Source organism: Rousettus aegyptiacus, unplaced genomic scaffold (assembly GCF_014176215.1).
Source record: "Rousettus aegyptiacus isolate mRouAeg1 unplaced genomic scaffold, mRouAeg1.p scaffold_m13_p_7, whole genome shotgun sequence".
In the NCBI taxonomy this organism is placed as follows: domain Eukaryota; kingdom Metazoa; phylum Chordata; class Mammalia; order Chiroptera; family Pteropodidae; genus Rousettus; species Rousettus aegyptiacus.
This window is the reverse complement of record NW_023416310.1, coordinates 18536158-18563032: the sequence shown is the minus strand read 5'-3', so window position 1 is coordinate 18563032 and position 26875 is coordinate 18536158. Positions and strand designations below refer to the sequence as shown.

The 26875-nt window shown below is 35.4% G+C and overlaps 1 protein-coding gene and 1 pseudogene across 2 annotated transcripts in view; one reads left to right on the top strand and one right to left on the bottom strand.

Annotated features, from left to right (window-relative positions):
* The window catches only part of TTC27 (tetratricopeptide repeat domain 27), a 127548-nt gene that overhangs the window by 71336 nt on the left and 29337 nt on the right, over window positions 1-26875 (bottom strand). For both annotated transcript variants that reach the window (XM_016136040.2, XM_036224250.1), the window contains 3 exons: window positions 21972-22084; window positions 19577-19643; window positions 676-789 (listed from right to left, as the gene is read on the bottom strand). In XM_016136040.2, the coding sequence (XP_015991526.2) occupies window positions 676-789; window positions 19577-19643; window positions 21972-22084 (294 nt within the window). The remainder of the gene's footprint in view (window positions 1-675; window positions 790-19576; window positions 19644-21971; window positions 22085-26875) is intronic.
* On the top strand, window positions 7200-7318 carry LOC118605674 (annotated as a pseudogene).

Here is a 26875-nt window from a genome sequence, read left to right as displayed (position 1 = left end):
CAAGATTATTTTAATAATGAATATAAAATAATCTTACCTTAACCCTCAATGACTGAGGTGAATTTGTCAAACACTAGGTTAAAGCAATTAATATGACATAAGGCAATGATGACATTTGGTTTGCATATTTTTTGATTTGGACATAAGATGGTATCTTTGAAAGTATGAAGTTTCAATTAATTTGTTTTATATTTAAGTTATGTGCATAAAACACTGCTTTCACCATGAGGACCCTCAATTTACAGACAGTTGGCTAGAAGTACCCAGACTTGGATTCTGAAGTGAGAGGCAGTCTCATTTGCCCGCGCTCTTAACCTGTGGGGTGTGCACTAACTCCAATGTCAGAACTGAGTTAAAATTGTAGGACATCCTGTAGATGCACACGGCGAAGTAGGGAATTCCTTGGTGTAGAAGACTCTCACGTTTGGTATCAGGAGTGTTACAAGTATAGGAACAGTCTTCCTTCAGAAAGGTTCAACATCATGGTCACAGAGCTACTAAGCAGAGTGGGCTCTGAAGCCAAGCTGTCAAATTTTAAAACCTGTACTCTAAATAATACAAAGTGTTTGAGTAAAATGAAAGCCATCTCATTCTTTTAGAGTCATAACATACACATATGCTTACTGAGCAGTAAAGAGTTGGAAGAAAAGCAAAAATTGCCACATGAATTCCTACCTGTGTCTGCCTCATTGCCCGTTCTACTCGGCGTGTGCTTCCTCGCTCAAGTTTTGTCCGGAGGATCAAGGCTGATATCTGAATGGCCCAGAACTTTGGTTGTGAAAGCAAACACTGATGGAAGAGAAAACAAAATAAAATAACGATGACACAAAGTAAACTGGGTGATCTTAGTTTGAAGAGAAGAAAATCGATTCTTCCAAAAATATCAGATACAGCTAAAGGCAGATTTGAAAATCTTGGTGAAAAATAATAAAACATGTGTTTGCAAATATTCTTATCAGGAATGTGGTCATTTGAGCAGAGTCATTATTTAAACTAGTTGACTCATTTTATTTTATTATTTTATTGAATAAGTCACTTAAAGAATGAATCGGAATCTTTCCAGATAATCAAAACAAAAAAGCAGAATATGTCATGCCATAAACTAATAAATCTTTTTAGTTCACAGATTACAATATATATGAGAAAATAAACTACATAAAAAGAAATACAGTTTCTCAAATTTCCAACAATTTTTTAAAAATAACACAAATTCACAAAATGAAAACAATTTTCACTTAAAAAACATCCTAATTCATAGATGCAAATGCAATTTATACTTAAATATACAGAATGTCCAAGAAATTAAGTATTTGTTCACTTAAGAGTTAAAGGTATAAGATCTTTTTTAAAATTTATATTAGAGAAAACCATTTAAAAATACATGCAAATGCTTTCTGGCATTGGGTAGCGTAAAGAATCTCCAACTTACTTAAAATCCTCTCCTCGAGGGGGCATCTTAAGAAAGACTGGCCTTGAATGCATACATACAGAATCCTAACCCCAGAGAAAACTGCCGTCAGTAATGGAAACCGCTGAACACGACCACAAATGTGGTGAGGAAAAGTGAAAGCTTTTGGTGAGTGAAAACAGGGGCAAAATGTATTGTGATACACCAGGACCGGCTCGGTGTATGAACACAATTAAGCTCTTTGCTGATGATTCAGAATCCAATACTGACTCTGAGTGATCAATTGCAGCAACAGCTTTCAGTACAGAACACAGTGAAGGAAGGGAAAAGGGAGAACAAACCCGTCGTCTGGGAGCTGAGTACGGGAATACCTTGTTTTATTGTGCTTCACAAATGTTGTGGTTTTTTACAAATTGAAGGCAAGAACCTCCGCCAGCAAAAAGATTACGATTCACTCTATCGCGGTGGTCTGGGATGGAGCCCACAGTATCTCCGAGGTGGGCCTGTATTCGAATGTTCGACTCTGAATCTAGGCCAACTCCCTTACGATAAAGAGGAAATGAAGCACCAACGGGTCAAATCACTTGCTCAATGTCACACCTTCTTTAGTAGCGAAAGCTAAAACACTTGGTCTCTTGATCCCCAGAACATCTTTATATGGCTTTTCCGCACTTTCTCTAGATGAACTTGTGCTCATTTAAACTGTGAATTAAGATATGATTACCTCCAGGAAGTAGGTGATACTACCCAGGAAATACTGGTGGAGTACTCACAAGGAAAGGAGTCAGTAAGGAAGATGGCTTTATTAAAGGGATTGTGGGAAAAGAGGAATAAGCAAAGAATACACAAATAAGGGAGAGGAGAAGGAGAAGCCAAAGAGCAGGGTCTTACTGAAGTGTTTGTTAGTTAATGTACTTGACCACGCACTCAGTACAATGCAGTGGCATAAGGCCCCAGCAAGCGAGACAGACAAGGTCCCTGCCCTCATTGAACTTATAGTCTAATGCAATGTCAATTACATAATCTTATTCTATAACTAATGCTGCGAATTAAAATATTTTTATTTCCTTGAAATACAGTTTACAAGATTAGTGCATAACCTTATCTTGTTAGCCTCCATTACTTAAATCTAAAAATAGGATGAATTTACCAACATAAACAGGTATATATATCGCAGTACAGGGCATAAACGATGAAATAGAGGACATTAAAAATTGTATTTTTTAAAATGTGTAACACTATTTGACAGAAGATTTTATTGCCAAACATGATCTTGAGAATTTCTGAAGAAAAACTTTTTTCATTAAGTAAATCTGCAAATTGATTCCACTACCTGCAGTGGGTGGCATCACTATCTTTTTTCTCTTCATCTTCTTAAAGGAACTGTCACCTGTGACCTCACGACAACAAAATGGAAGAGCACTGAGGACAGGGCTCCACAGAACAATGGGAAAAGCCTCCTAATCTGCAGAACTTGATCAGAATCCCAGCTATGTGACCCTGGGCAGTGAGTGACCTCACTTTTCTCCTCTGTGACCAGGAAGAGCCACTCCCATCTCCCACAGCTTTCAGAAGGTTTGCACACCAGAGGGGAGATATTGTCCTCAGAAAAAACCACAAAGTCAGACTGTTTTCTACGCTGGCACGAGAACCAAAGTTTGCCTGAGATTTTTACGTGAAGGTCAAGCAAGACATTCTCACTAAATGCTAAAAGTAAAATGCAATCTGGCAAAAAGACATTTGAAAAGCTTTAAAGAAGAAACTGATTGGATAATGATATCACTGAAGAATGCATTTATCTTATGTGCATTTGGCTGGGAGGTACAAAGACTTGGGAATGTTTTTCTGAAAGCAGGTAAATAATTGCAGATATGCTATATTTAATATATTTTATAAAACACTGGTGCTCACAAGGTAAGAATCAATCATAATATGGGAAATTAGGTAAAGAAAAAGAAACCAAACAGGGTATGTGCTATAACATTCTACTGCCTTAGGAAGAAATTGTATTTTAAAAAAATTTCCAGTCTAACAGTTCAGCAAGCAAACCCAATAGAGAGAACACCAACCGTTATAACTACCTATGCAGCATGCCAGCTCCACTGGTGAGGACTCAAGTTGTCATCTGTCCAGATGGATGGGTGGAGTTGCTCCAGAGGCTCTACCGTGTCCCCAACAAGGGTTACAGCTCTTAATTCCATTCAATTCTGGACCTGAATGACCCGCCCCACTGCCTCCTGCTGGCTCTGTCTCACCCTTCAGATCTCAGCTTAAACACCATCTCCTCAGAGAGCCTTTCTCCGCCACCAACCTAAGTGATACCATCTTTCCCCAGTGATTACCTATTGCTGCATCCAGTTTGATATATTATTCAGCCTTACAAAGGAAGGAGGTTCTGATACATGTGGATGAATATGGAAGACATTATGCTAAGTGAAATAAGCCAGACACAAAAGGACAAATATTTTGAGAGTCCACTTAAATGAGTTGCCTAGAATAGGGAAACTCGTAGGGACACAGTAGAATGGCAGTTGACAGAGACTGGCAGGGAGGGGGAATGAGGACAGTTTAAAGGGGACAGTTTCAGTTTGGGATGATAAAAGGGTTCTGGAGATGGACAGTGGCAATGACTGCATGGCAGTGCGAATGTGCTCAATGCCACTGACCTGAACACTCAAAAACTGCCAACATGGTAAATTTTATGGTATGCATATTTTACAATAAAAAAATAACATATATATTAAAAAAAATCATCACTGACAAAGTCCTTAAAAAGACAGAGCAATCTTACATTCAATTTGAGCTCAGTGTTGCCAAAGACTTAGAACAGAAAACGGGACACAAAAAACTAGAGTGAACACCCTGTTTTTAATCATCTCATCTTCTCTTCCCCCCAAAGAATTTTTTATGAAGATATAAAATATCACATGTTGCTAATTCTTATAATTTATAATTTGTTTCCAATAATTCACTCATTTCTCAAAAAATACTCTTGTAAATTTCTGAATATTTTATTCTGGACTAGTCCTAAATAACAGAAATTACTAAAAGGCTGATAACTGGGGAGTTAATTTCTGAGGGAAATACGGTAACTACTCAATTGCAAAAGCCTCTTCGACAGTGGTTCCTAACCAAGATTTTCTCACCACCACCCTCCGCCCCGCCAACTGCCTTAGAAGGCAGACGACCCAAGCGCGAGTCAAGCTGTGACCATTCCACCTACGGCCTATAGCAGTGTTCAACCTGCCAGTGCCCAGCTTGGCGACTCAGACATGAAAAACCATTGATGTTAGTTACCTTAAAGTCTAAAATGCTAACACTAGCTGGCTAGATGCACCGGCGAACAGCAGTTGTGCACAGCAATAAGCTCTTGTCGTGCACAAATATTCAATTTATTAGAATTTTTCCCATGTCCCGCTGTGATTAAACCGCGTCCTTGTAAATGTCAGGGTATCTGGCAGCTCCATCCCGATATTTGGTGAAACGTTCAGACAGCAGTAATGAAAAAACTGGTTGCCCATTATTAGAGCATACTCTTTTATCTCTATTGTAGAAGAAAACTCCTTACATCCATAATCATTACATTTCTTTTTCTTTGAGAAGATAAACAAAACCACAAAATCACCTTGATACATGGCAAAAATCTGCTGTGTGAATAAGCTGTAATGGACACTTCTGTACTTTTTGCAAGACATTGTCACTTTTTTTCATATAGAAATAATGGGTCATCCTGAATCTTGATGCTTTTTAGTATCGATAGGCTCAAAGAAATAAATCATATTCTTCCCAAGCGAAGCATTAGCAGAGATAAGTTTGGAGGTTCATGGTCTGTCTTCACCTAGACTATATGGAAGATATAGTCCAACAACTAAACTTAATACATCCATACAAGAAACTGGAACAAATTCGTTAACAGCCTGAAAGAAATTATTTACTTTTATATAAGAAATTCTAGTTTGATTTAAATGTGCTGAGAAAGGGTGCTTTATTAACATTCCTTTTCTTAAAGACACTGTTCTTTCAGAATATTGAAAGAATGACCATTGTAATTTATCTGACAATGAATGTGAATGTCTTATGTGACTATTTCCACAGATTTTTCAGTTTCATGTGGCATAGACATGGCTACTAGATCTGGTTTTCCTCTTTATCAAAGCATATATGTGTACACACATATATACGTACACACATATACCATGAGTTTTCCCAAACTGAGAAGATCTATGTAACCAGCACCCAGATCGACATTACCAGCCTCCCATTGTCCAGCTTGTTCTCTCTCTGTCTTCGCCATTCCCCTGCCCTCTGCAAACAGTAACCACTGACCTGACTTCTAACACCAAAGATCAGTGTGCATGCTTTCCTACTTTATACAAACGTAATCATAGAGTCCTCTTTTTCGTATCTGTCTTCTTCTGTTCAACATTATGTTTGACAGATTCATTCGTACGACTGTAGAAAGTTCACTTTATTGCTCCATAATATTCCATTGAAAAATATACAATTTAACTATTATACTGTTAATGGGCATTTAGGTAGTTTCCAATTTGGGGCTCTTATAAATGTGTTCTGCACATTCTAAGACATGTTCTTTAGGTGAACATATACAAATATTTCTGTTGGGTATATACTTAGGAGTGAAACTGTTAGGTCATAGAGTATGAACATATTTAGCTTTCATAGATACTGCCAAGCTTCTAAAAGGTTACTCAGGTTCACACTCTTTTAGCAGAAACATGAGAGAGTTCTTACTGCTTCACATCCTTACAACATACGATCTTGTCTATTTTTTGCATGGATAGCCATTCTGATGAGTATGTAGCAGTACTCCTTTATAGTTCAAATTTGCATTTCTCTCATGACTAATGAAGTTAAGCACCTTTAATATGTTAATAACCATTTTCTTAAGTCCCTATTGAAGTCTTTTTGCCTGTTTTTTTCTATGGGATTTTCAGAATTTTTCTTGATAATATGTAAGTGTTCTTTATAGTTTCTAGATACAAGTCCTCTGCCTTTTTGTTGAAGGTAATTTTTATTTACTTATTCTTACTTGACAAACACTTATATAACACTTATATAACATATTCTATGTGCTGGCAAGATAGAAAGAGTGTTTAATATTAATATAGTCCAGTTTATCATTTATTTTCCTGTTTGTCTTAAGGTCTTAAAGATGTTCTATATTTTTCATCTAAAAGCTTCATAGTTTTGCTTTTCACTTCTACATATTCAATCTGGAAATGATTTCTGCAAATATAGTATGATATAGGGGTTAAGACAGTTTTCTTCCATATGGATATAAATCATCTAGTACCATTTATTGAAAAGCTTACCCCATCCTCATCGTTCTGTAATGCTAACTTTGTCATAAATCAGATGAACTGTGATTGGTTTGTAGTTCCTTACGTCAAAATGTCTTAATTCAGTGTTTCTCAAACTTTAAGTACATGAGAATAATCTACAGAGATTGTTAAAAAGCTGCCTCCTTGGCCCCAGCCCCAGAGATTCTGATTCAGTTAAGGACTGAGGTGGAGCCAGAGAAATTCCATTTCTCACGAGCTCTCAGGTGATGCTGATGCTGCCAGTCCAAGGACCACCATATGCTGAGGACTGTCTTAATTAATATAGTTTCATAATAAAGCTTGCTGTCTGGCAGTATAAGTACTCCAGCTCTTCTTCAACACTGCCATAGCTATTCTTAGCCCTTGGTATTTCTATATGACCTTTAAAGTCAGCTTGAGTTCCACAAAACCAAAAAACAACAGCCACAGCAACCAAAAAAATCAAACTTGTCTATAGCCACGCCACCCTGAACAAGCCCGATCCTGTCTGATCTAGGAAGCTAAGCAGGATCGGGCCTGGTTAGTACTTGGATGGGAGACCACCTAGGAAGACCAGTTGCTGCAGGTGTAAAAAACAAAAAATAAAAAAATAAGGGATTGTAAACTAACAAGGTCCTTGCAATCTGTGAGGTCAACCAAGGGTTGCCTCACTTGGAAAAAAAAAAATTAAAATTAAAAAAAAAAATCAAACTGTTGGGATTTTGTTAAGGAGTGCATTATGTAAGTTAATTTGAGAAGACTTGAAATTTTATATTTAGTTCTCTGTGAACATAGCATTTCCCATATTTAGTTCTTCCTTAATTTCTCTTAATAATGTTTCATAGATTTTAGTATGGTGGTCTTATAAATCTTTTGATAGATTTATTCCTGAGAATTTGATGTTGTTTGGCATTATTGCAGGTGTTATCCCTTTTCCCACATATACATATAACATAAAAGGTACCATCTTAACCATCTGAAGTACACATCACCCCCACCCCAGTCCTCTGCTGAGCCTCTACAAATCTGACTCTTCTAGGTACCTCATATCAGTGGAACCATACAGCTACAAAGGTTACATTTTTAAGTCCATTTATTTTTACCTGGAATTTATTAACAAAAGTAGTTTCATAAAATATCGGCTCACTAAATTATGCATATGGCTAAAAAAATCCAGTAAAAAACAGAAGTTTAAGACATTTGGTATGTTCAACTAGCAGCACTTTGAGAATCAGGACAACGCCGAAGAACACTGTGCCACTGGCTTACGCGATGGAATTCCCACCGAACCAAGGCAAAGACCAGACACTCATGCGACTGTTTTGAGAAAATGTCGCTCCTTCCTCAAATCTCACTGACCAAATTCTATGAAAGGTGACTCAGTGAGTCAGTAGGCTTTTACACATGTAGTATTTTTCTATACCCTTTACTATTTCTATTATTATTGTGAACGCTGAGATAAACTCTAGTAATATCTCTTTTATTTATAGCTACAATGTCTCTTCAGTTAAAGAATCAATCCACTTCAGCAGTCGCTGATAAGCAGTGTGAGATAGTCTGAGAGCAACAGGAAGTCTGCTCTGCATGGCACAGTAGGTGCTTATCACTCTAAGATATGCCACCTGAGCCGCGCTAGGACTCATACTAAAAAAGGAACTGTCAAAAACTAAAATCTGCTTAAAATGAAAAAGTCAGTAAATAACACCTTACCTCGCACTAAAAAGTAAATTTTAATACTATGACACACTATACACACAGGCATTATTTTACCTGGCTAACAATTTCTGACTATACCCAACATAATACGCATTCCCAGAAAAGTAGCAAAAAAAAAAATTCTGAACACCACCAAAGAGGAAGATCTGGAGTGTTGTTTTTATTAAAAACAAATTTCCTTTTCATTCTCATCACTGCACGTTTCAAATAATGTCCTTCTAGAGGTCACCGGGATCCTAGGTGTGACAGCCAGCCAGTCTGCCCCTTTAAACACAAAGGAGCTTTCAGATGGCTGCTTTTCACACATAAATCGGGAGATGCCCACTCAGGGCAAGCTGACCTTACGAAGCAAGGAACAAAGACACACTATAAAGAGCAGAATCACTCTCCCTTCGTGGTGATCTATTTAAAAGAGCATTCACTGTTAAAATCAGTACCAAATGACAATAAGTTTAAATTCCAAATTTAGTCTATAAATTATTCTCCATGAAGTAGAATAGCAGGCCAAATTCCCTATCCTTGCTCTGTAGACAATTTAAAATCTGCCTCAAATCTATTTTCCCCAAGCCTCACTATTGCCCTAAAGGAATCTTCCAGCACAGCTAAACAAACCCAGTACAGCTCGCTCCTTCCCATCTCCTTGCCTTTGCTCACGCTATCACTCCATCTAAATCCCAGCTGTCTTTCAAAGCCCGACTCGAACTCCCACTTAGTGAACAAAGCCTTCTTTGACTGCTCTGTCCTAAATATGTTCTTATTTTCTGGAAAGTTAGGGGATTTATTTATCTGTGCTATCAATTTGTAGTTTAAACTGCCTTGTATTGCTAATTACATTTTCATAAGTTTATCTGATCTTGGCTAAATTAAAAATTCCAGGAAGGCAAGTCCTATGTTTTATACCGTTATTTCTTCTACCATATCTAGTAGCATGCTTGGCAAATCCTGAGATTCTGGATCTCCTGCTATTACAACGCTTTCAAAGCTCTCTTCTACGCTCTGCGAACTTTCATACAGAAAGCAGACACCAGAGAGATCAAGCTATTGGTCATTTGGCTGCCTCAAAAAAGGGATCAGCATTCCGGAGACGCCAGTTCATCAGCCACCACCAGATGCACCCTGCACACAGTCCTGAAAAGCAGACCTATTTAAAATGTATAAATTATTTTCAAACTGGATTTTTCATCTTTTAACACCATATTGATTCAGAATGTCGAAAAGCCTAAGAGCTTCAGCTTTGACGATGGCCAAAAGCAGAACCACAAAGCCATAATTTTGAACAAGATGTCTTAATATCAAATGTATTACCATTCCAGCTGTAAGTTCCTTATATTTCTCCTATCTGGGGAATGTAAGCCCCACCAAAGGGCTTTACTTTAAGGTTTTTTTAACTTTACCTTATACTAATGCTCTCTGTCATCACTGATTCTGCTTCTCACCAGCCTAATGAACGATAATAAGATTCACTTTAAAAGTCAAATGTATGCGATGAAATCAGTACTGCTTATTCTTTAAAATAGTTTAACGAATAACACTTAGATGATCTTGCTATTGCACAAAATCATTTTTAGATTCCCCCCCTCTTTAATTCCTGCTCCCCACTTCTACCCATTTTTAGATTAAAAAAAAAAATTTTTTTTTATGGTGACACTGGTTAACAAAATCCAGGAAGTTTCAGGTGTGCGATTTAACAGCAAGGCATGTATATATTGCACTGAGTGTTCACCTCCCACAGTTAGAGTTCTTTCTGTCACCGCATATTAGACCCTTTTGACTCCTTCTCCCTCCCCCCCCCTTTCTTCCATTTTAATCTATATCTTTAGGTTTATTTCATAACCCCTCCCTATTTTCTTTGCTACTAAAGACAATACGGGGCAAGACACAAGGTTGAAACCCGGTAAGGGACACAGGCAGATTGACAGATGTTTAATGGATGACTGAGTATGTCCCAGGCAGCCCACTTATATCTTCAGCCCAAAATAAGAATGGTTATCTAATCATAGGCAATGATAGCCTTTGCTCATTTTCTGTATAGTTCTGTGCCAGTGGGTTTTTTTTCCTCTAACTTTTCATTTTCAAAGTTATTTTCTCTTTCAGAAAAGTTGCAAGACTAATACAAAGAATTCCTGTGTGTATCTTTCACTCAAGTAATAATGTTTTGCCATACAACCAATAGTTTAATCTCCAGGCCTGATACAGACTCTACTAAAAATGGCATTTACAGATTTAAAATAATTAAATTCTACTATTCTTATATCCATTAACAGAAGTTGCTTGAAATCATATGTTAATACCTCACTTTCTTTTAGATGTCAATTACTTATGCTATTGTATACAAAAGTTTTCTGCCCTATGAACTCTAAAGATTTTACATCCATCCTAGCTTCCCTCTGTTGTGTATGTTGATTCTTAAATATGAGGAGAAAAAATTCAATTCAACAAACATTTTATTATCAGCAACCTGTGTTAGATGCTGAGGGTCAAGAGTAACCCCAACTACAGCTCCACTTACATTTAGGGTTTCTTTTAAACACAGGTTTCCAAAATTATTTGGGAAAAACTAGCCTGATCTGGTCTTAAAAATGAAGTATGCTTCATACTCAACGTGAACACTGAGGAATTTCCTACTAGAAATTTGTTCTCCCTCTACATTTCCTTACTTAACATATCAGGTAGTTGAGTATTTTATGTTGTATTTCTCAAGTTGATGACAAGAACTAATCTATACTGAAACAAATCTATTTTGATAAATTAAACAATCTTAAATATTATAGCCCTAAATAACACATATGCGTTTCCCCCTTTAGGTTATTCTTAGTGACTTTATTGAAATATAAGATAGATATAAAAATATTAAAATCATTATTTACTGTAGCATTTGATCTGTTTTTGAAAAATGTATACACCTGTGTAACTACCACGAAGTCGAGATATACAAAACTTGCATCAACCCAAAAATCCCTTGCATCTCTCTGCAATGAATCTGTGACCTACTTTCAATTGTTAAGATTTAGTTTTGCCTATTCTAGAATTCCAACTAAATAGAATCATACAGTTTGGCTTTTTTAACTCAAAAACCAAGTGTTTCAGATTCACTCACACTGTTGCACGTATCAAGTACTTCATTTATTTGTATTGCTGAGAATTATTTCTTTAGATCGATATAAGGCAGTTTATCATTCACTTGTTGATGGACATTTGGGTTGTTTCCACTTTAAGCTCTTATAGGCTAAATAGCTATGAACATTTGTGTATGAGTCTTTGTGGAGACATATACTTTCATTCCTCATAGATAAATACCTAGAGGTGGAATTGATGATTAACTGTTTGAGAAAGTGCCAAGCTGCATTCCAAAGTGGTTGTACCATTTAACATTACATTTCACTTACAATGTATGAGAGTTCCAACTACCCCACATGGTATTACAAATCTTTTAAGTGGTATATAGTGGTGTCTTCCTGTGGTTTTAATTTGTATTTTCCCAATGACTAATGATACTAAGCATTTTTCATGCTCTTATTGGTCATTCATACATCTTTGGTGAAGTGTCTGTTCAAATTATTGGTTCACTTATAATTGATTTGTTTGTCCTATTATTATTATTATTATTTTATTCTGGATACAAGTCCTTTACAAGATATATGTACTGTGAATATTTTCTCTCAGTCTGTCTTTTCATTTTCTTAATGATGTCTTTTCAAGAGTGGGAGGTTTTAATTTTAAGGACGTCAAATTTTCTTTTATGGGTCATGCATGTAGTGTCCCTAGTTAAAAATTGCTCATTACCCTAATGTTGCAATAATTTTACTTTAAGGAACCATGAGAAAATTGTTGTAACATTGAGTCAATGATTTAGGTAATAATTGACTTTTATACATAAATTTGTTTTGTGATTTCTTCATTGATCCATAGACTAAATACGTTATTTGATTTCTAAATATTTGGAGTTTTTATAGATACTAACAGTTATTTGTGTCAAATTTAATTCTTTTGTAGAAAGAGCGTATACTTCTTATGACATTATTTTATTCACTGAGGCTTGTTTTACCTGCCCAACACATGGTCTGCTAAATACACCATGTGCTCGTGAAAAGGCCACGTACAGAAAGATGTATTTTAAAGAAACTGAAGAAAATGATGCTTTTATATTTATCCAGTGTTTACCATTTCAGATGCTCTTTATATAGAACACTGAGCTTCCATATGGAATTATTTCATATTTTGGCCTAAAGAATCTTTAGCATTTTTATAGTACAGGTCTGCTGACAGCTGAAAATGTCTTCATTTGGTCATAATTCTTGAAAGGTATTGTTACTAAATATAGAATTCTGAGCTGATATATTTTTCTTTTAGCACTTTAAACATGCTGTTCCACTGTTTCTGCCCGATGAGAAGTTGGAAACATTTGCAGTCATTAATGTCATTTTGTTTGTTCCTTATCAATACATTATCTCTATGTTTTACCTTCACCAGGTTGATTATGACATACGCTGGCGTGGTCATCTCAGTTTTACCTTGCTCAGGTCTCGCTGTGCTTCCTGAATCCATAAACACGTGCACACTTCCTTTTATTGCACTTTGCTTCACTGCACTTCACGTGTTGTGTTTTTTACAAATTGAAGGCAAGACCCTCCATCACCAAAGAGATTAGGACTCACTTCGTTGAGATACTTGCTTGATTGCCGTGGTCTGGAACCAAACTCTGTATCTCTGACATATGCCTACATATGACTTTCATACAGTTGGAGAAACTTTTAGCCATCATTTCTTCAAATACGTTTTCCTGCCCTATTTTCTCTCCTTCAGGCACTCCAATTATATGCGTATTGGGCCTTCTGATACTGTCCCACATATCCATGAGGCCTTGTTCATTATTTTTATCTTTTTTTGTCTCTATTCTTCAGACTGGACAGTTTCTATTGATCTATATTCAAATTCTCTTGTGTCATCTCCATTCAATAGTTAATCTCATCCAGAGAACTTTCATTTCACAAATTCCATGTTCACGTATAAGATTTCTATGCGGTTCTTTTTTATAGTTTCTATCTTTCTCTACAAATCTCTCTCTTTGAGACTTTTATGAGCATTTTTCCTTTATGTCGCCAAGTATAATTAAAGCAGCTTTTTTCCTTTACTCGTCGTCTGCTAATTCCAACATCTAGGTCATTTCGCAGTCAGTCTCCACTGACTGTCTTTACTCTGGTACGTGGTTCACATTTTCTTCATTCGCTGAGTAATTCTGAATGGTACCCTACATATCATCAATGTTCTACTGTTGAGTATAATTTTGGTTATATTGCTCCAAAGTGTTGGGCTTTTATATTTTAACACAAACTTGGTTTGACTAAACACGGTCTCTTGGGTGGCTGCTCAAATCTCATCTGAGTTCTTTTATCTTAAACTGAGCTACTTAAGAGTATGCCCTGCACATGTGTAGCTCAGGGGTGAGATAGACTTAGACAAAGTTTATACACAAAATATAAGAATCCTCATCTGTGACTCTCTCTTTTATGAAATGACTGTTTCCCCGACATTCCAGCAGCCACGGTATCCCCAAACTGTCAAACTGTTAAATTACTATCAGAGTTTTAGCTGCCTTGTATTTAAATACAGAGATTTAGCAACAGGATAGAAACAACGAAAACAAGAAAATCATCCAATGCCTTTGGTCATTCCTGAGTGCCACCAGGTAGTTATTTTTTTGTATTTTGTCTATCGTTTATAATTTTTATCTGCAGAAGGATGGTTCCAATCAGAGCTTACTAGACCTTCATGGGAGTAGAAATCCTCCAAATAAATTTTAGATTCAGCTTATCAATTTCTGCAAAGAAAAAAATACCTACTGGGATTCCGATTGCTATTTGATTTAATTTAAAGCTCAATTTGGGAGCACTGTCTATTCAACAATATTAAACATTCTAATTCATTTATATCTTCTTTAATTTCTCTCAGCATTTTTATCATTTTTGGTGTACATGTCATACTTTAGTTAAATTTATCACTAAACATTTGATATTTTATGCTATCATAAATGGTTTCAAATGTTTCCTAATTATTCATTGCTAGTAATATATAAACAAAACCTACTTTTTTATATTGAGCTTGTATTCTCAAACCTTGTTTATTAGTTCTAGTAGCTTTCATGTCAACTCTTCAGGGTTTCCTATATATACAACTGTGCTGTCTATGCATAATGATGGTTTTATATCTTCTTTTCCAATTTGCATATGTTTTGAACCTTCATGTTGCACTAGCTGGGATTTCTAGTTCAATGAAAAATAGAAGTGTCTTTTTTCCTGATTTTGGGGAAGGAAGATTATTTTTCATCAATAATGATTTTAACTACAGATTTTTCACAGATGACTTTTATCAGGTTGATAATCCCTTCTATTCCTAGTTTACTGTTTTCATAATAAAAGACTGTTGAATTTTTTTCAAATGATTTTCTATTCCTATTGAGATAATCCTATGGCTTTTTTCTTTGCTATACTAATAAGGTGAATTACATTGATTGTTTCATATTAAACTAATTTTGCATTCCTGAGATTAACACTGTTTGGTCATATCTTATTATCCTTTTCATACATAGCTGTTTCATATAGCTTGTACAGTTTTGTAGTTGTTTACAAAGAGAGTTCAAACCCAGTACCAGTTACTTCAACATGACTGAAAGTAAACCCACAAATAATCATTAACCTCAAGCCACAGTTAACTGTGAAGAAAGAAGTAACCGTTACCAAAGTAGATGGTGTAAGAACAGAACCTTGTAAGATCCCACAAATCCTATTACTCTATTTCTGAAATAGGATATATACAAGGAATTCAGTTCAACTCCAGTCAAAAAGTATTTATTAAGTCTCTGCTTTATAAGAGTTAACCTACAAACTGATACAAAAAGTAAAATATACTGATATGAGACACAAAATATGCCCATTTCCGTCTTCTTTAAAAGTTACCAAGTTAAAACCCAGAGATAGCTATAAAGTTCATTATCAATGAATGAATGCTATTAAATTAAAATGCACAGAGTAACACTTTCAGAGAGAAGTATTCAAACCAGAAAGAAAAGCAAAATCCTGAGCTATCCTACTTAATGCCAACGCTATCAGAAGAATCATGGCTGTCTCACAAAATTATATCATCTATCTTTAAAAAATTCAAATTAAGAGTAAGTATGCCCTAAAAGAAAAATAGGTGTCATTTTAACCTGTAAAACTATTTTATGTTCACAACTAAGTATTTATTAAATAGCTTTAAAATTAATAGCAGAAAGAGAAAATCCACACAATACAATGTATAACTTCCAAAGGCCTTTTTCCTCTTTTCATTTATACAGACCTTGGGGTTTCAGGCAGACAGTCAGAAGGCAGGCTGCCAATATCAATTCACACTTGAGCAAAACTTTTGCCAATTAAAACTGAAACACCTGTCTGATTTAACCAAATTGTTCCCCTTTTCAACAATGAAAGGAAATTAAAAGCATTATTGAATGTCACTGACTTGGCTCATCTGAAAGGAAATAACGTAGATAAAATGGCTAATTTTAAATTATCAGGCCGATATAACATAAAGGCTCTCTAAAACAATATGGGTTATTTTTACAATGACTCATTCAGTTTTCCTGAAATGTGCAGATATCATATCTCAGGAATAGCACTACTTAATGACAACCTTAAAAATGTACAGTGTTCCTTTTAGAACAAGCTTTTGATATTGCTGAATTAAACATTTTCCCAACGTATCTCACATATATTTCGACATGCTGCACCAACATAAAAATACTGGCAAAAACTTCTCCAAAAAAGGTTTCACCATTGTTTTAGTAAACTTTAGGATGGTTCATTAAAACTAAATGAAATTCATGATCAATAAGCCATTCATTTGCTTATTCAATAACTACCAAACGCTCAATAATTATGGTCTTTATCCCTCTAAGCACTTACAATCTTCTGGTAAGAATATGAAGACTTCTATCGTGCTTGCTCTTCTATCAGCAAAAGAAGACACCTCATAGCCTCAATAGTTTACAACCTCAATCCCAGGCCAGAGCAGGGAATGGATGCTCAGCAAGACAGAGCATGCTGCTGCTTTCCTCTTTGCTCCCTCTCTCCCACATCTATAGCCAATTCCAAACAGGTGTTACCCACCTAAAAAAATCCTACTAGTCCTTGAAAACAGGACTGCTCACCCACAAACCAGTGGCCGGCCCTGAAAGCTAGGCGTGCACTGGCTTCTACCTTCTCATACGCATTCATATGCATTCTGTAACGTGATCCTCAAAACAAGTCTTCCGTGCTGAGGGAGGGGCACACCACTCCTTCCCCATTTCACAGAAGAGAAAGATGAATCAAGTGGTTGTCCTTACTGCTAGATAAATATATACTAGTGGTATACTACGTTAAAGTAGACCTACTAAATTATGGAACTAAGTGGAGCTATGCGCACTAAGCAGTGGGACAGACACACGTCCTGTTCCAGGGTTCTAGTATATTTCATTTCACTCCAATTCTGCAAAATTTATTGAGCAATGACTATGAATAAAGCACTGAAGCCCTGTACCAGGCCTTGTAGAAGACTCAGAGAAGAACAGAGCCCAGCCTCTAAAACTGGGAGTTTACAGTCTTGAAGGGAAGATAAGACATACACATAAATAGTTATAAGCCCAAATGTGACTCTTATTAAAAGAGGAGCACAGACGGAAGTTCAAGAGTTCAGAAGTGGGGTGGTACCTAAAAGTGTTCCCTCTTGCCTCAAATGCTCTTTTGGAGTTATGTAGGTTATCAATAAATGATATTTTTGTATAGGATATATAGTTACACAAGATACAAATTTCAATGAACTTTTTCATTAGCACCAGGAGCTGCTTTCTAATCCATCTTATTTTCTGATTCAGTCTCATGCACAAGGATGGGATAAGAGGAGGACAGATGATGAAGGAGGAGTTCACGAGGGCTGATTTGAGATTTTCCGGTGTATTCTGCACGGTCCCTTTGGGATTAAAAAAAGACTGGGTGGCGTAGAACACAAAGTAGGCATGGGGCTCATAAAAGCTCTCCCTACTTCTTAGCAATGAAAGATCTCACTGGGATTAACAAACTCGTCTCGTTAGAAGAGTTAGGCCTAGCAGCATGAAGTACTGCAATCAAACATCTCTCCTCCGAAAGGGCATCAGCTCCGAGGTCAGTTCTGATTTGGAACAGCTGCGGGGGAGAGAGCAGAAAACTTACCTACTGGAAAGCCCTGGGGGGGAAAGTATGAAATCTGGATTTATGATCTTCACTGGAAGTGAGGAGGAATGCATTAACTACCACCAGAAGTTATCAGAGTCAATTACTTCAGAAGTACCTCACAACATGGAGCAATAAGAAAATAAAATAAATTTAAAAATAGAAAAGGAGGATAAGGTAGGTTTAAAAAAGGAAGATAGCTTTTCTTCTACAAGAAAAGCTAAAAAAAAAAGTTTGAATATAAATAGAGTATTTTAGTGTCTTTTCAGAATAATGTGGATAATACATAAATCCCACAATAAAGCACTTACGAGACCAGTCCCAAGATGTTACTACGGACTGTCTCCCCAGGTCAGGCCAGCAGGAACATTTCCTGCCATATGCTACATCCTGTCATCAAAAAACCCAAGCGTCCGAGTCATCATTTATCGTCTAGACACTTGTCCCCTCCAGCTCTGTACTTCCCTACGCTGACGCAAGCTCCCGCCCATTCCAGACCCCCCGCGTCCTCCCGTGCCTCACTTCATGCAGACCTGAGTTCAGTGTCACCTTCGCACTAAGATCTGCCCCCAACCCTGCCTGAAACAGCCATCCCCATCCCACTGTTATTCTTTTAGTCTGCTTTCTATTTCCCCTGCTCACCTCTATTAAACATCTATTGCTTTCTTTGCTCTGTATTTCCCCCACGGGAATATAAATTGATGAAAACTCCAAGAGCAAAAAGAATGTTTACTGTTGTATCCCCAATGACCAATAAATAGCACAATGTCTGGTATATATTAAGTATTCAATAGATACTGAAATGAATGAATAAATGGGAGGTACATAATAATTTTTTAATATGTATATATTTAAAATGTGTGTAACATTTTATTTGTCAAGTTTATGATAGCATATGTAATGAATAAATAGGGACATTTCCACATAGTAAGCTTAACACAGATATGCTATAATGATAAACTCCAAAGATTTCTAATAAGTGGGAAAATAAAATATGCACCAAGTACTCGAATGATCAACATCCAACCAGTTCCAAAAAGATATGTATACTACAGTACAAAGTAAGCTTTTCTTTCCACCAGATAAAAATAATTTATTTTTACCTTATTTGAAAAATAATAAAGGAAGAAAACATCGGAATTCTAACCTGATTCCTAACCATGCTATAAAAATGCTTTCAAAAAATGATGTATCTTAACCAACTTCTGTTCATTAAAGATATGTATATCATCTTTTTCTCCATAAAGCTAAAAAGATACTGACTGATTTCTTGCTCTGTGACTTTTCTCTTCTTGGAAAACCTTCTTTGATCCCGAATCTTCAAACATCTATTTCTCTCCTTTTGGCTACCATTCCTTTCCAACTGTGATCTGTATCAAGTTCATTTTCTCATACCCCGTTCCCTCCTTAATTCTCTGTAATGAGGTGACTACCCAGATATTCCACTGAAACTGTCCTAGAGGTAAGCAATGCACCTCCAATCATCAAAGCTCACAGCCTTTTCTGACTACTCTGAGTTGCTGAATGCTGACGAGCACCCCTCATGCTCATGACACCGCCTCCATCCTCAGCCTCTATAACCCATGCTCTCCTGGTTCTGCCCCTGGCTCCCTCAAGTCCTGTACTCACCACATCCATGCACTTATTATGTGTGATGTCCTGGGAACAGTGAACAAGAAATATTTGGTCACTGCCCTCAAACCCCAGCAGTATGAAGAAAAATACTTATTGTTTAAATCAGCAGCAAAATGGATGCAGTTTGAAAATTACAATGATGAGTTTTTGTCCCCTTAACATCCTTAAGTGGCAGTGTTTCCATATGAGCAATCTGAGGCAAGAATACATCAAAGGCAAAATAATTTACAAGGAAGAACAATGAAAATGGAAAAAAAAGAGCCAGTACTCACCGATGTAAATGCCAGCAGCTCCTCTGCAGTTAATTTATGTACTGGGTTACTCTTTTGGAAATTTGTGCTTTAAATTTAAAAATAAAAAAGTAAATTACTTCTAAAATGTATGTTGTATCTAATGAAATATAATTTTTAAAAGGCAAAGTAAATTTATTTTATATATTTGAAAGCACATATTTTAACATTATTGTATATGTACAAATAGAGATATGAGTTTGCCAAAGATAAGTACAAAAAGTAATAAAACGCTCACAAAAACGTGGCTGGTGTACTAAATGTCAACAAAATTTATTTTACTAGGGATAAAGAAATCCATCTGTGCTACTCTGAAAAGAAAATCAAAAGAATTAATACGACATCAACTTCTATTTATTAAATTCATGCGAAAAAATTAAAATATTATTATAATCATTTGATGGTCTAATTTTTGCCTGAGGCAAAACAATGTGAATTCTTAGATCCTGCTGGTTCAAGTATGACTTGGTATCGGAATTCTGGAAAACAATTTAGTACTATCTTGTAAAGTGAACATTCACAAAACCTGAACTCAGTAATTCCATCCTAGGTACGAGGGCCCAGAGAAATTCTTGAACAGGTATATCAGGAATTATGCACACAAAGATCCATAGTAATATTATATGTACCAGGAAAAATTTGTTAACATCCAAATGCCCAAAGGAGACTATAAATTGAGAAATGTTCATCCAAAGGACTGCTATACTGCAAAGTAAATCGCAGCTACACATAAAATATGAATGAATCATACAAACACAATAATGAGAGAAAAAAAGTGAATCACAAAAGACTACATACTCATAGATAAAGCTCATAGAAATGAAATGAAGCAATTGACTTTAGAGATATAAAAAGTGTGCGTAAATACATTTTTTAAAAAGGCAAGAAAGTGACAAACAAAATTTGGGGTAGTGGCGTCCTTCTGAGGAGAGGAAGGAGGAGATGGGCAAGAAGCGCGCGACTGGGCTAATGATATTTGTAATCTTCTAGTTCTTAAATTGGTTGGTAGATCCATTTTTATTATTACACTATACACTTATATTTATATATAAATTATTTTGTATGTAAATATTACTTATACTAATAAAGAAAAAAATACCACCCATAAAATAATACCAGTTCCTTGAAATTTTCAATATTGTCTGGGATTTTTATAATGAACATAAAATATTTATATATTAATTTTTAAATGAACTTACTTTTATTGTCAGTAAGAAAAAATAAATGAATGAGGGAAGAATTATGAAATCGTTTTGTTTAAAACACATACAACACACACTCACACATCAACCTTTCTAGTTTAACTGCACAAGGGAATTATGTGTCAGTTGGCAAGATGATCCAATTAACCGCTAAGGCCCTTTCCATTCTAAGACTCTGATGAGTGAACAGGAGCGTAAAAGTCTGTCCAAGAGAAGAACCTCATCCAAAATGGATCAACATTCACCTCTCACATATAAAATTCCAGTCTTTAATTCACTGCATAAAGTATTCAGCTAAAATGAAATGCTACAGGCACATTACAAATAATTATGACACAGTCACTGAATAAGGCCATTCTTTACCATAATTTACTGACTTAGGTTTAGGATATATTGCCATGCATACCTGAAAGCCATATTTAACTTAAAAGGAATTGCCTTTTCCCATTCTGGTAGTCTAAACTACTGAAGGATTGCTATATTTTACGGAATTCTTCACACAATTACTTGACATAAAAGCAATCAGGTATACTGTAGTATAAGAAACTGGGGCAAGTTATAGCATGTGGCCTTTAGGTAAAATCAAACTCGAGCAGGAGACCAGAGACGGGCAAGAGTCAAAGGGAAGAGGAAGAAGCTAGCCACCCTGTTTCACCAGTCTGCCACCTGTAAGAATTCACCTCCTCTGTGTCTCCTTTCCAAACCAACTCATCCAACCACAACATCCAAGTTACCTCTTCACAGGAATTAGTGGCTGTGGGGATAAAAGAAAATATAAAAAGAAAAAAAAAGGAAAAACTATTTCCGCCACAAATAAGGTTCTATAGCATTAAAAAATAACTCTATCCTTTGAAAGGTAAATATCCTCAAAGGTCAAAATAGTCAGTCTCATCTATCCTAAATACTTTATTAAGAGTCTAGTCCTACCTAGAGCTAACCAAAGAAATGTTGCTTATGGAGGAAAGAGAAGAATTTGTATACCAACTCAAGGGAGATTCTTGAAACTCCTAATCTCCAGCTTTTTAATTGGTTGCCCAACTATTCTCGATCTTCATGTTCCTTACAAGATAACCTCTTGATCTAGAACTCGTAGGATCTCCTGAATAAAGATTCCTCCAACACAAGAGAACAAACACATGAGGTGTTCAAAGTAGCTAAGTGAGTCATTAACTTACCAGATTCCAAGGATAACAGCAAGCTCTTCAGCACAAAGTTCGGGCATCTGAAACTGTTCACTATCTGCTAACTTTATTTCATTTAGAACAGTATCATCATTGAGTTCAAGATTCTGGTGGAATACGAAAGAAAATATTTAGACCAAAAGTTAAATCTGATTTATTCAATAGTCTGTATGCAATTAACTACTGGGCAGACAAATTACCTTTCGTTTAAGATTATACAGTGTCTATACATGGTCACTAGGCTTTCCCGTGAAATACATATTTGGGGACAACTTACTGTGTAGAAATGGAGGTCATGGCACCTGTACTTCAGGAATACACTGACAATATCAATAATAAGGAAGAATTATTACCGATTGAGACTACTATGCAAAATCCCCTTTACTGAAACATAAAGATTCAAAACCAGATCTTTCTACTCTGCCTCTAAATTCTAATCTAAAATATAAACTCTCAACTCTGTTTTCAACGGGATATAGAATAGCCAAAAAAAAAAAAAAAAAAAAAAAAAACCCCTCGAAAAAGAATAAAAGAATAAAATCTGAGGACTTGAGAGGACTTGATAGAATATTTAATTTTAAGAATTACTACAAAGCCGAGACAGTATTGTACTGGCATGAAGATGAATGAAATAAAACAATCCAAAATTTTGGGCCCACATTATATGGTCGATTATTTTTCAATAAAGATGCACAGGTGATTCAACAGAGGAAAGTCTTTTCAGTAAATGATTTTGAAACAAATGGATATCCATCTAGAAAAAAATGACTCTCACCCCTATCTGAGATTTTTAAATATCATATTTAAAAATTAAATCAAAATCAATCACAGATCTTTATGTTGAGGCTAATAGTAAAAATGTCTAGAAGAAATTGTAGGAGAAAAGCTTTGCAACTTTGGGATGGGCATAGTCCTTAATAAGGACATAAAAAAAACCCTGGACCATCAGAGAAAAACAATAAATTGGAGTTTATCAAATTAAAAAGTTCCTCTTTGAAAATACTGTTAAGAAAATGAACAGCCAAGCTACAGATTCAGAGAATACATTCATGAAACAAGTATCTGAAAAGGGGATTGTATTCAGAATATGGAGAATTCTTATAGCTCAATAAGATAAATAACCCAACATAAAAATGGACACTTCATTTGTATAGACACTTCATAAAAGATAAACAAGTAGTCAATAAGCACACAAAAAGATCCTAGACAACAGTAGTCAACATGGAAATGCTAATTAAAACCAGAACAAACTACCAGTACACACACATTGGAATGGATAAAATTTAAAAGACTGACGCTACAGTGTCAAGAAGATACAAAGAAATGGAAAGATATTCCATGTTCTTGGATTGGAAGAATGAAAAGAGTTAAAATGACTTTATTACCTAAAGCATTATACAGATGTAATGCAATCCCCATCAAAAGCTCATCATCATTTTTTAAAGAAATAGAACAAAAAAATCGTCAGATTTGTATGGAAGCGTAAAAGACCCCCAATTGCCAAAGCCATCCTGAGAAAAAAGAATGAGGCTGGAGGCATCACTCTGCCCAACTTCAAATTATACTACAAAGCGACAGTAATCAAAATGGCATCCATGGTATTGGCAGCAAACAGACAAACTGATCAGAACAGAATCGAGAGTCCAGAAGTAAACCTATATTTCTACGGGCAAATAATTTTCGACAAAAAAGCCAAAAACATACAATGGAGAAAAGAAAGCCCCAATAAATGGTGCTAGGAAATTTGGAAGGCCACCCGCAAAAGAATGAAACTAGACTGCTGTCCATCACCACACACCAAAACTCAAAATGGATTAAGGACCTGAATATAAGACCTGAAACAATAAAATGCATAGAGGAAAACATAGGAACGAAACTCAAGGATCTTGGACTTAAAGAGGATTTTATGAATTTGAATTTAAAGGCAAGGGAAATAAAAGTGAACATAAATGAATAGAACTATATCAAACTAAAAAGCTTCTGCTCAGTGAAAGAAATCATTAATAAGGTAAAAAAACAACCATCTGAATGGGAAAATATATTTGCAAGCAATGCCTCCGAAAAGGGACTAATATCCAAAATATACAAAGAACTCAGACAACTCAATAATCATGCTAAGCGAAATAAGCCAGACTGAAAAAGCAGAAAATCACGATACCACTTATATGTGGGATATAAACCTAAAAGCAACAAATGAACAGGACAAACAGAGACTCAGGGACATGGACAATAAACTAGTGGTTACCAAAGGGTAGGGGGTCAGGGAGGAGGAGGGAGATTGACGGGTTAAAGGGAGTCAAATACAGGGGTAGAGGGGGAGGGTGAAGTAGGTAAAGGACATCAAATATATGGTACCTGAAGGAAACTGGACTCTGGGTGGTAATCACACAATAGAATATACAGATGTCAAATTATAATGTACACTTGAAAATTGTATAATTGTATTAACCAATGTTACTCCAATAAACTTAATTTAAAAAATAAGAAAAAAAGTAAAAAGAAAAAAAAGACAAAAAGAAAAGAAGAAAAGAAAAGAAAAGAAAAAAGAAAAGAAAAGAAAAGAAAAAAGAAAAGAAAAAAGAAAAAAAGAAAAGAAAAAAGAAAAAAAGAAAAGAAAAAGGCAGGACTGGCAGATGCACAGCACACCCTGCTGGCCATCCACTTTCAACACAGGACTTCGTAATTTTAAAATAGAGCTACATATATAATTTTAAATTTTCTAATAGCCACACTTAAAAAAAGATTTTAAAAAAGGATAAAATTATTTAACTTAGTACATCAAAAATATTGTCCTTGTAACATATATCAATAGAAAATTATTAATTAGATACTGCACATTCTTTTTTGTGCAATGAAACTTGGTATGTCTTTTATACTTCAGCACATCTCAGCTTGGACCAGCCACTTCCAAGTGATTAACAACCACATGTGCTGATGGCTACCACATTGGACAGGTCAGCTTTAGACTACTCCAAAACTCTCACCTTTTTACATCCTGATAGGGTTATAAAAACCTGCTTATTCATAACACCCAATGATTACTAGCACATATGTAAAGTGCCCTTACAAATCAAATTTGATCCTTTAACAAAATGAGATGTGAGAAAAACAAATGAGGAAACTAAGAATATAATAACTTTCCCAGGTTCTCATCCAGGCTAGACAACGATGATCTGACAGGAACCCTAATCTCCTCCTCCCAGCCCGGGATTCCTCTTTCACCACAAAAGACCTGAGACCTGTTACTGCAAGATACAAACAGGTTCTGATCTTCATTCAAAATTCTCTATGTTCCTATTCAGCTTTTTTGAAACCAACATGGGTCTACTACAATATCAACTTTTATAACTGTTGTACAAGACTCAAATTTAAAATATTGTTCTACATTAGTCCCACTTGAACTTCATAACATTCTACTAAATCAAGAAATTAGCTACAGTCTTTCAGACATATTCAAGTGATGCTTATGATATTGTTATTGTGTACTCACTATAGTGCTGCCCTTGCTTTGTAATAAATTCTATTTCTAGTTTATCTAGTAAAAGCCTGAGACTGGACTACTATGGAGAGTGTTTTTTGAGACAGTATTTTTGCACATAACCTTGTATAACCTTGCAACAGAGTCCAACCACATAAAACATATATCTAGACTCTCGTATTACAGAATTTTTCTTGTTCTGAATATCCTTGACATCTTAGCTAACAAAAACAAAAACTAGTATTTCAGATTTGTTTTCTGAAATCTTTTAAGCTAGAATCACATGCAAGAATTAACTCTACTAATTTTGACACCTTTTAGACTTGTATGAAAGTGTTCTGTGTTGAAGCAGCAAACCAATGAGTATTGCATTCTGGGTATTTAGTTCTATCTTTAGTTAAACACCATCCCGGTGTATTCATTTATACCATCAAATATATCACATATTGATGTAGTATGCAGAACCCTCTCACCTTTATTTCCCTTTGTATTCATTTTAAGCATCAAAATAAATTGCTGTGCTGTGCTTAACTAAAGTGGGGAGAACAGCACAGAGAACGCAATCAGCAATAATGTAATGGCTATGTGTAGAGCCAGAGGTAAGACAGAGTAATCAGGGGTATCATTTCGTAAACTATATAAATGTCTAACCAATGTACTGTATACCTGAAACTAATTAAATAAAATGCTTTAAAAAAGAGAAAAAAAATAGAAAAGAAATTAACACATAATTTATCTCCAATATGTGGGACATACCAAATTCAACATTTAATGTATATTTCTTATCCGCGATGCTGATCATATATGTTTGTATTTTCCCTCCTCTACCCCTTATAATTAAACAATAAAAAACAAAGGCTGTGCTTTTGATTTGCACATTGGATTGTTCATAATTGTTGGCTTACTAAATCCTGAAAACCAATAACCATTAGTCTATGTAATTCCCCATGGTAACAGATTAAAAATCTAGGAAGGTTCAAAGGGAAATACTATGTTCTTCACTGGCAATAAAATTACTGTGTTTCCTCAATTTGAAGATATATGTTTTCACATTGTAACATATATTTTGTAATCATTATAATTGGTACAACAGTGATCCTTTCTTACGTGATGAGTGGCTATCAACAGATGGTGTTTTTTATAACCTAATAGTTTTTTTTCCATAAGGAAATATATATCTATCTTCCATCCACAAATATAAACTGTTTCCGTACAATCCATACCTACTTATATCACATAATTTCTAATTCTCCCTTTAGGTAGTAATTAATGAAACCCATAAAATTATCTGAATGTCTTTTATTTCAAATATAAAAGAATAAATTCTGAAGTAAATTGTACATCATTTTTATACATTCCTCATAAATGCCAGCATATTATGCTTATCATTACAGGAGACAATTTTCAACAGGAAAAAAAT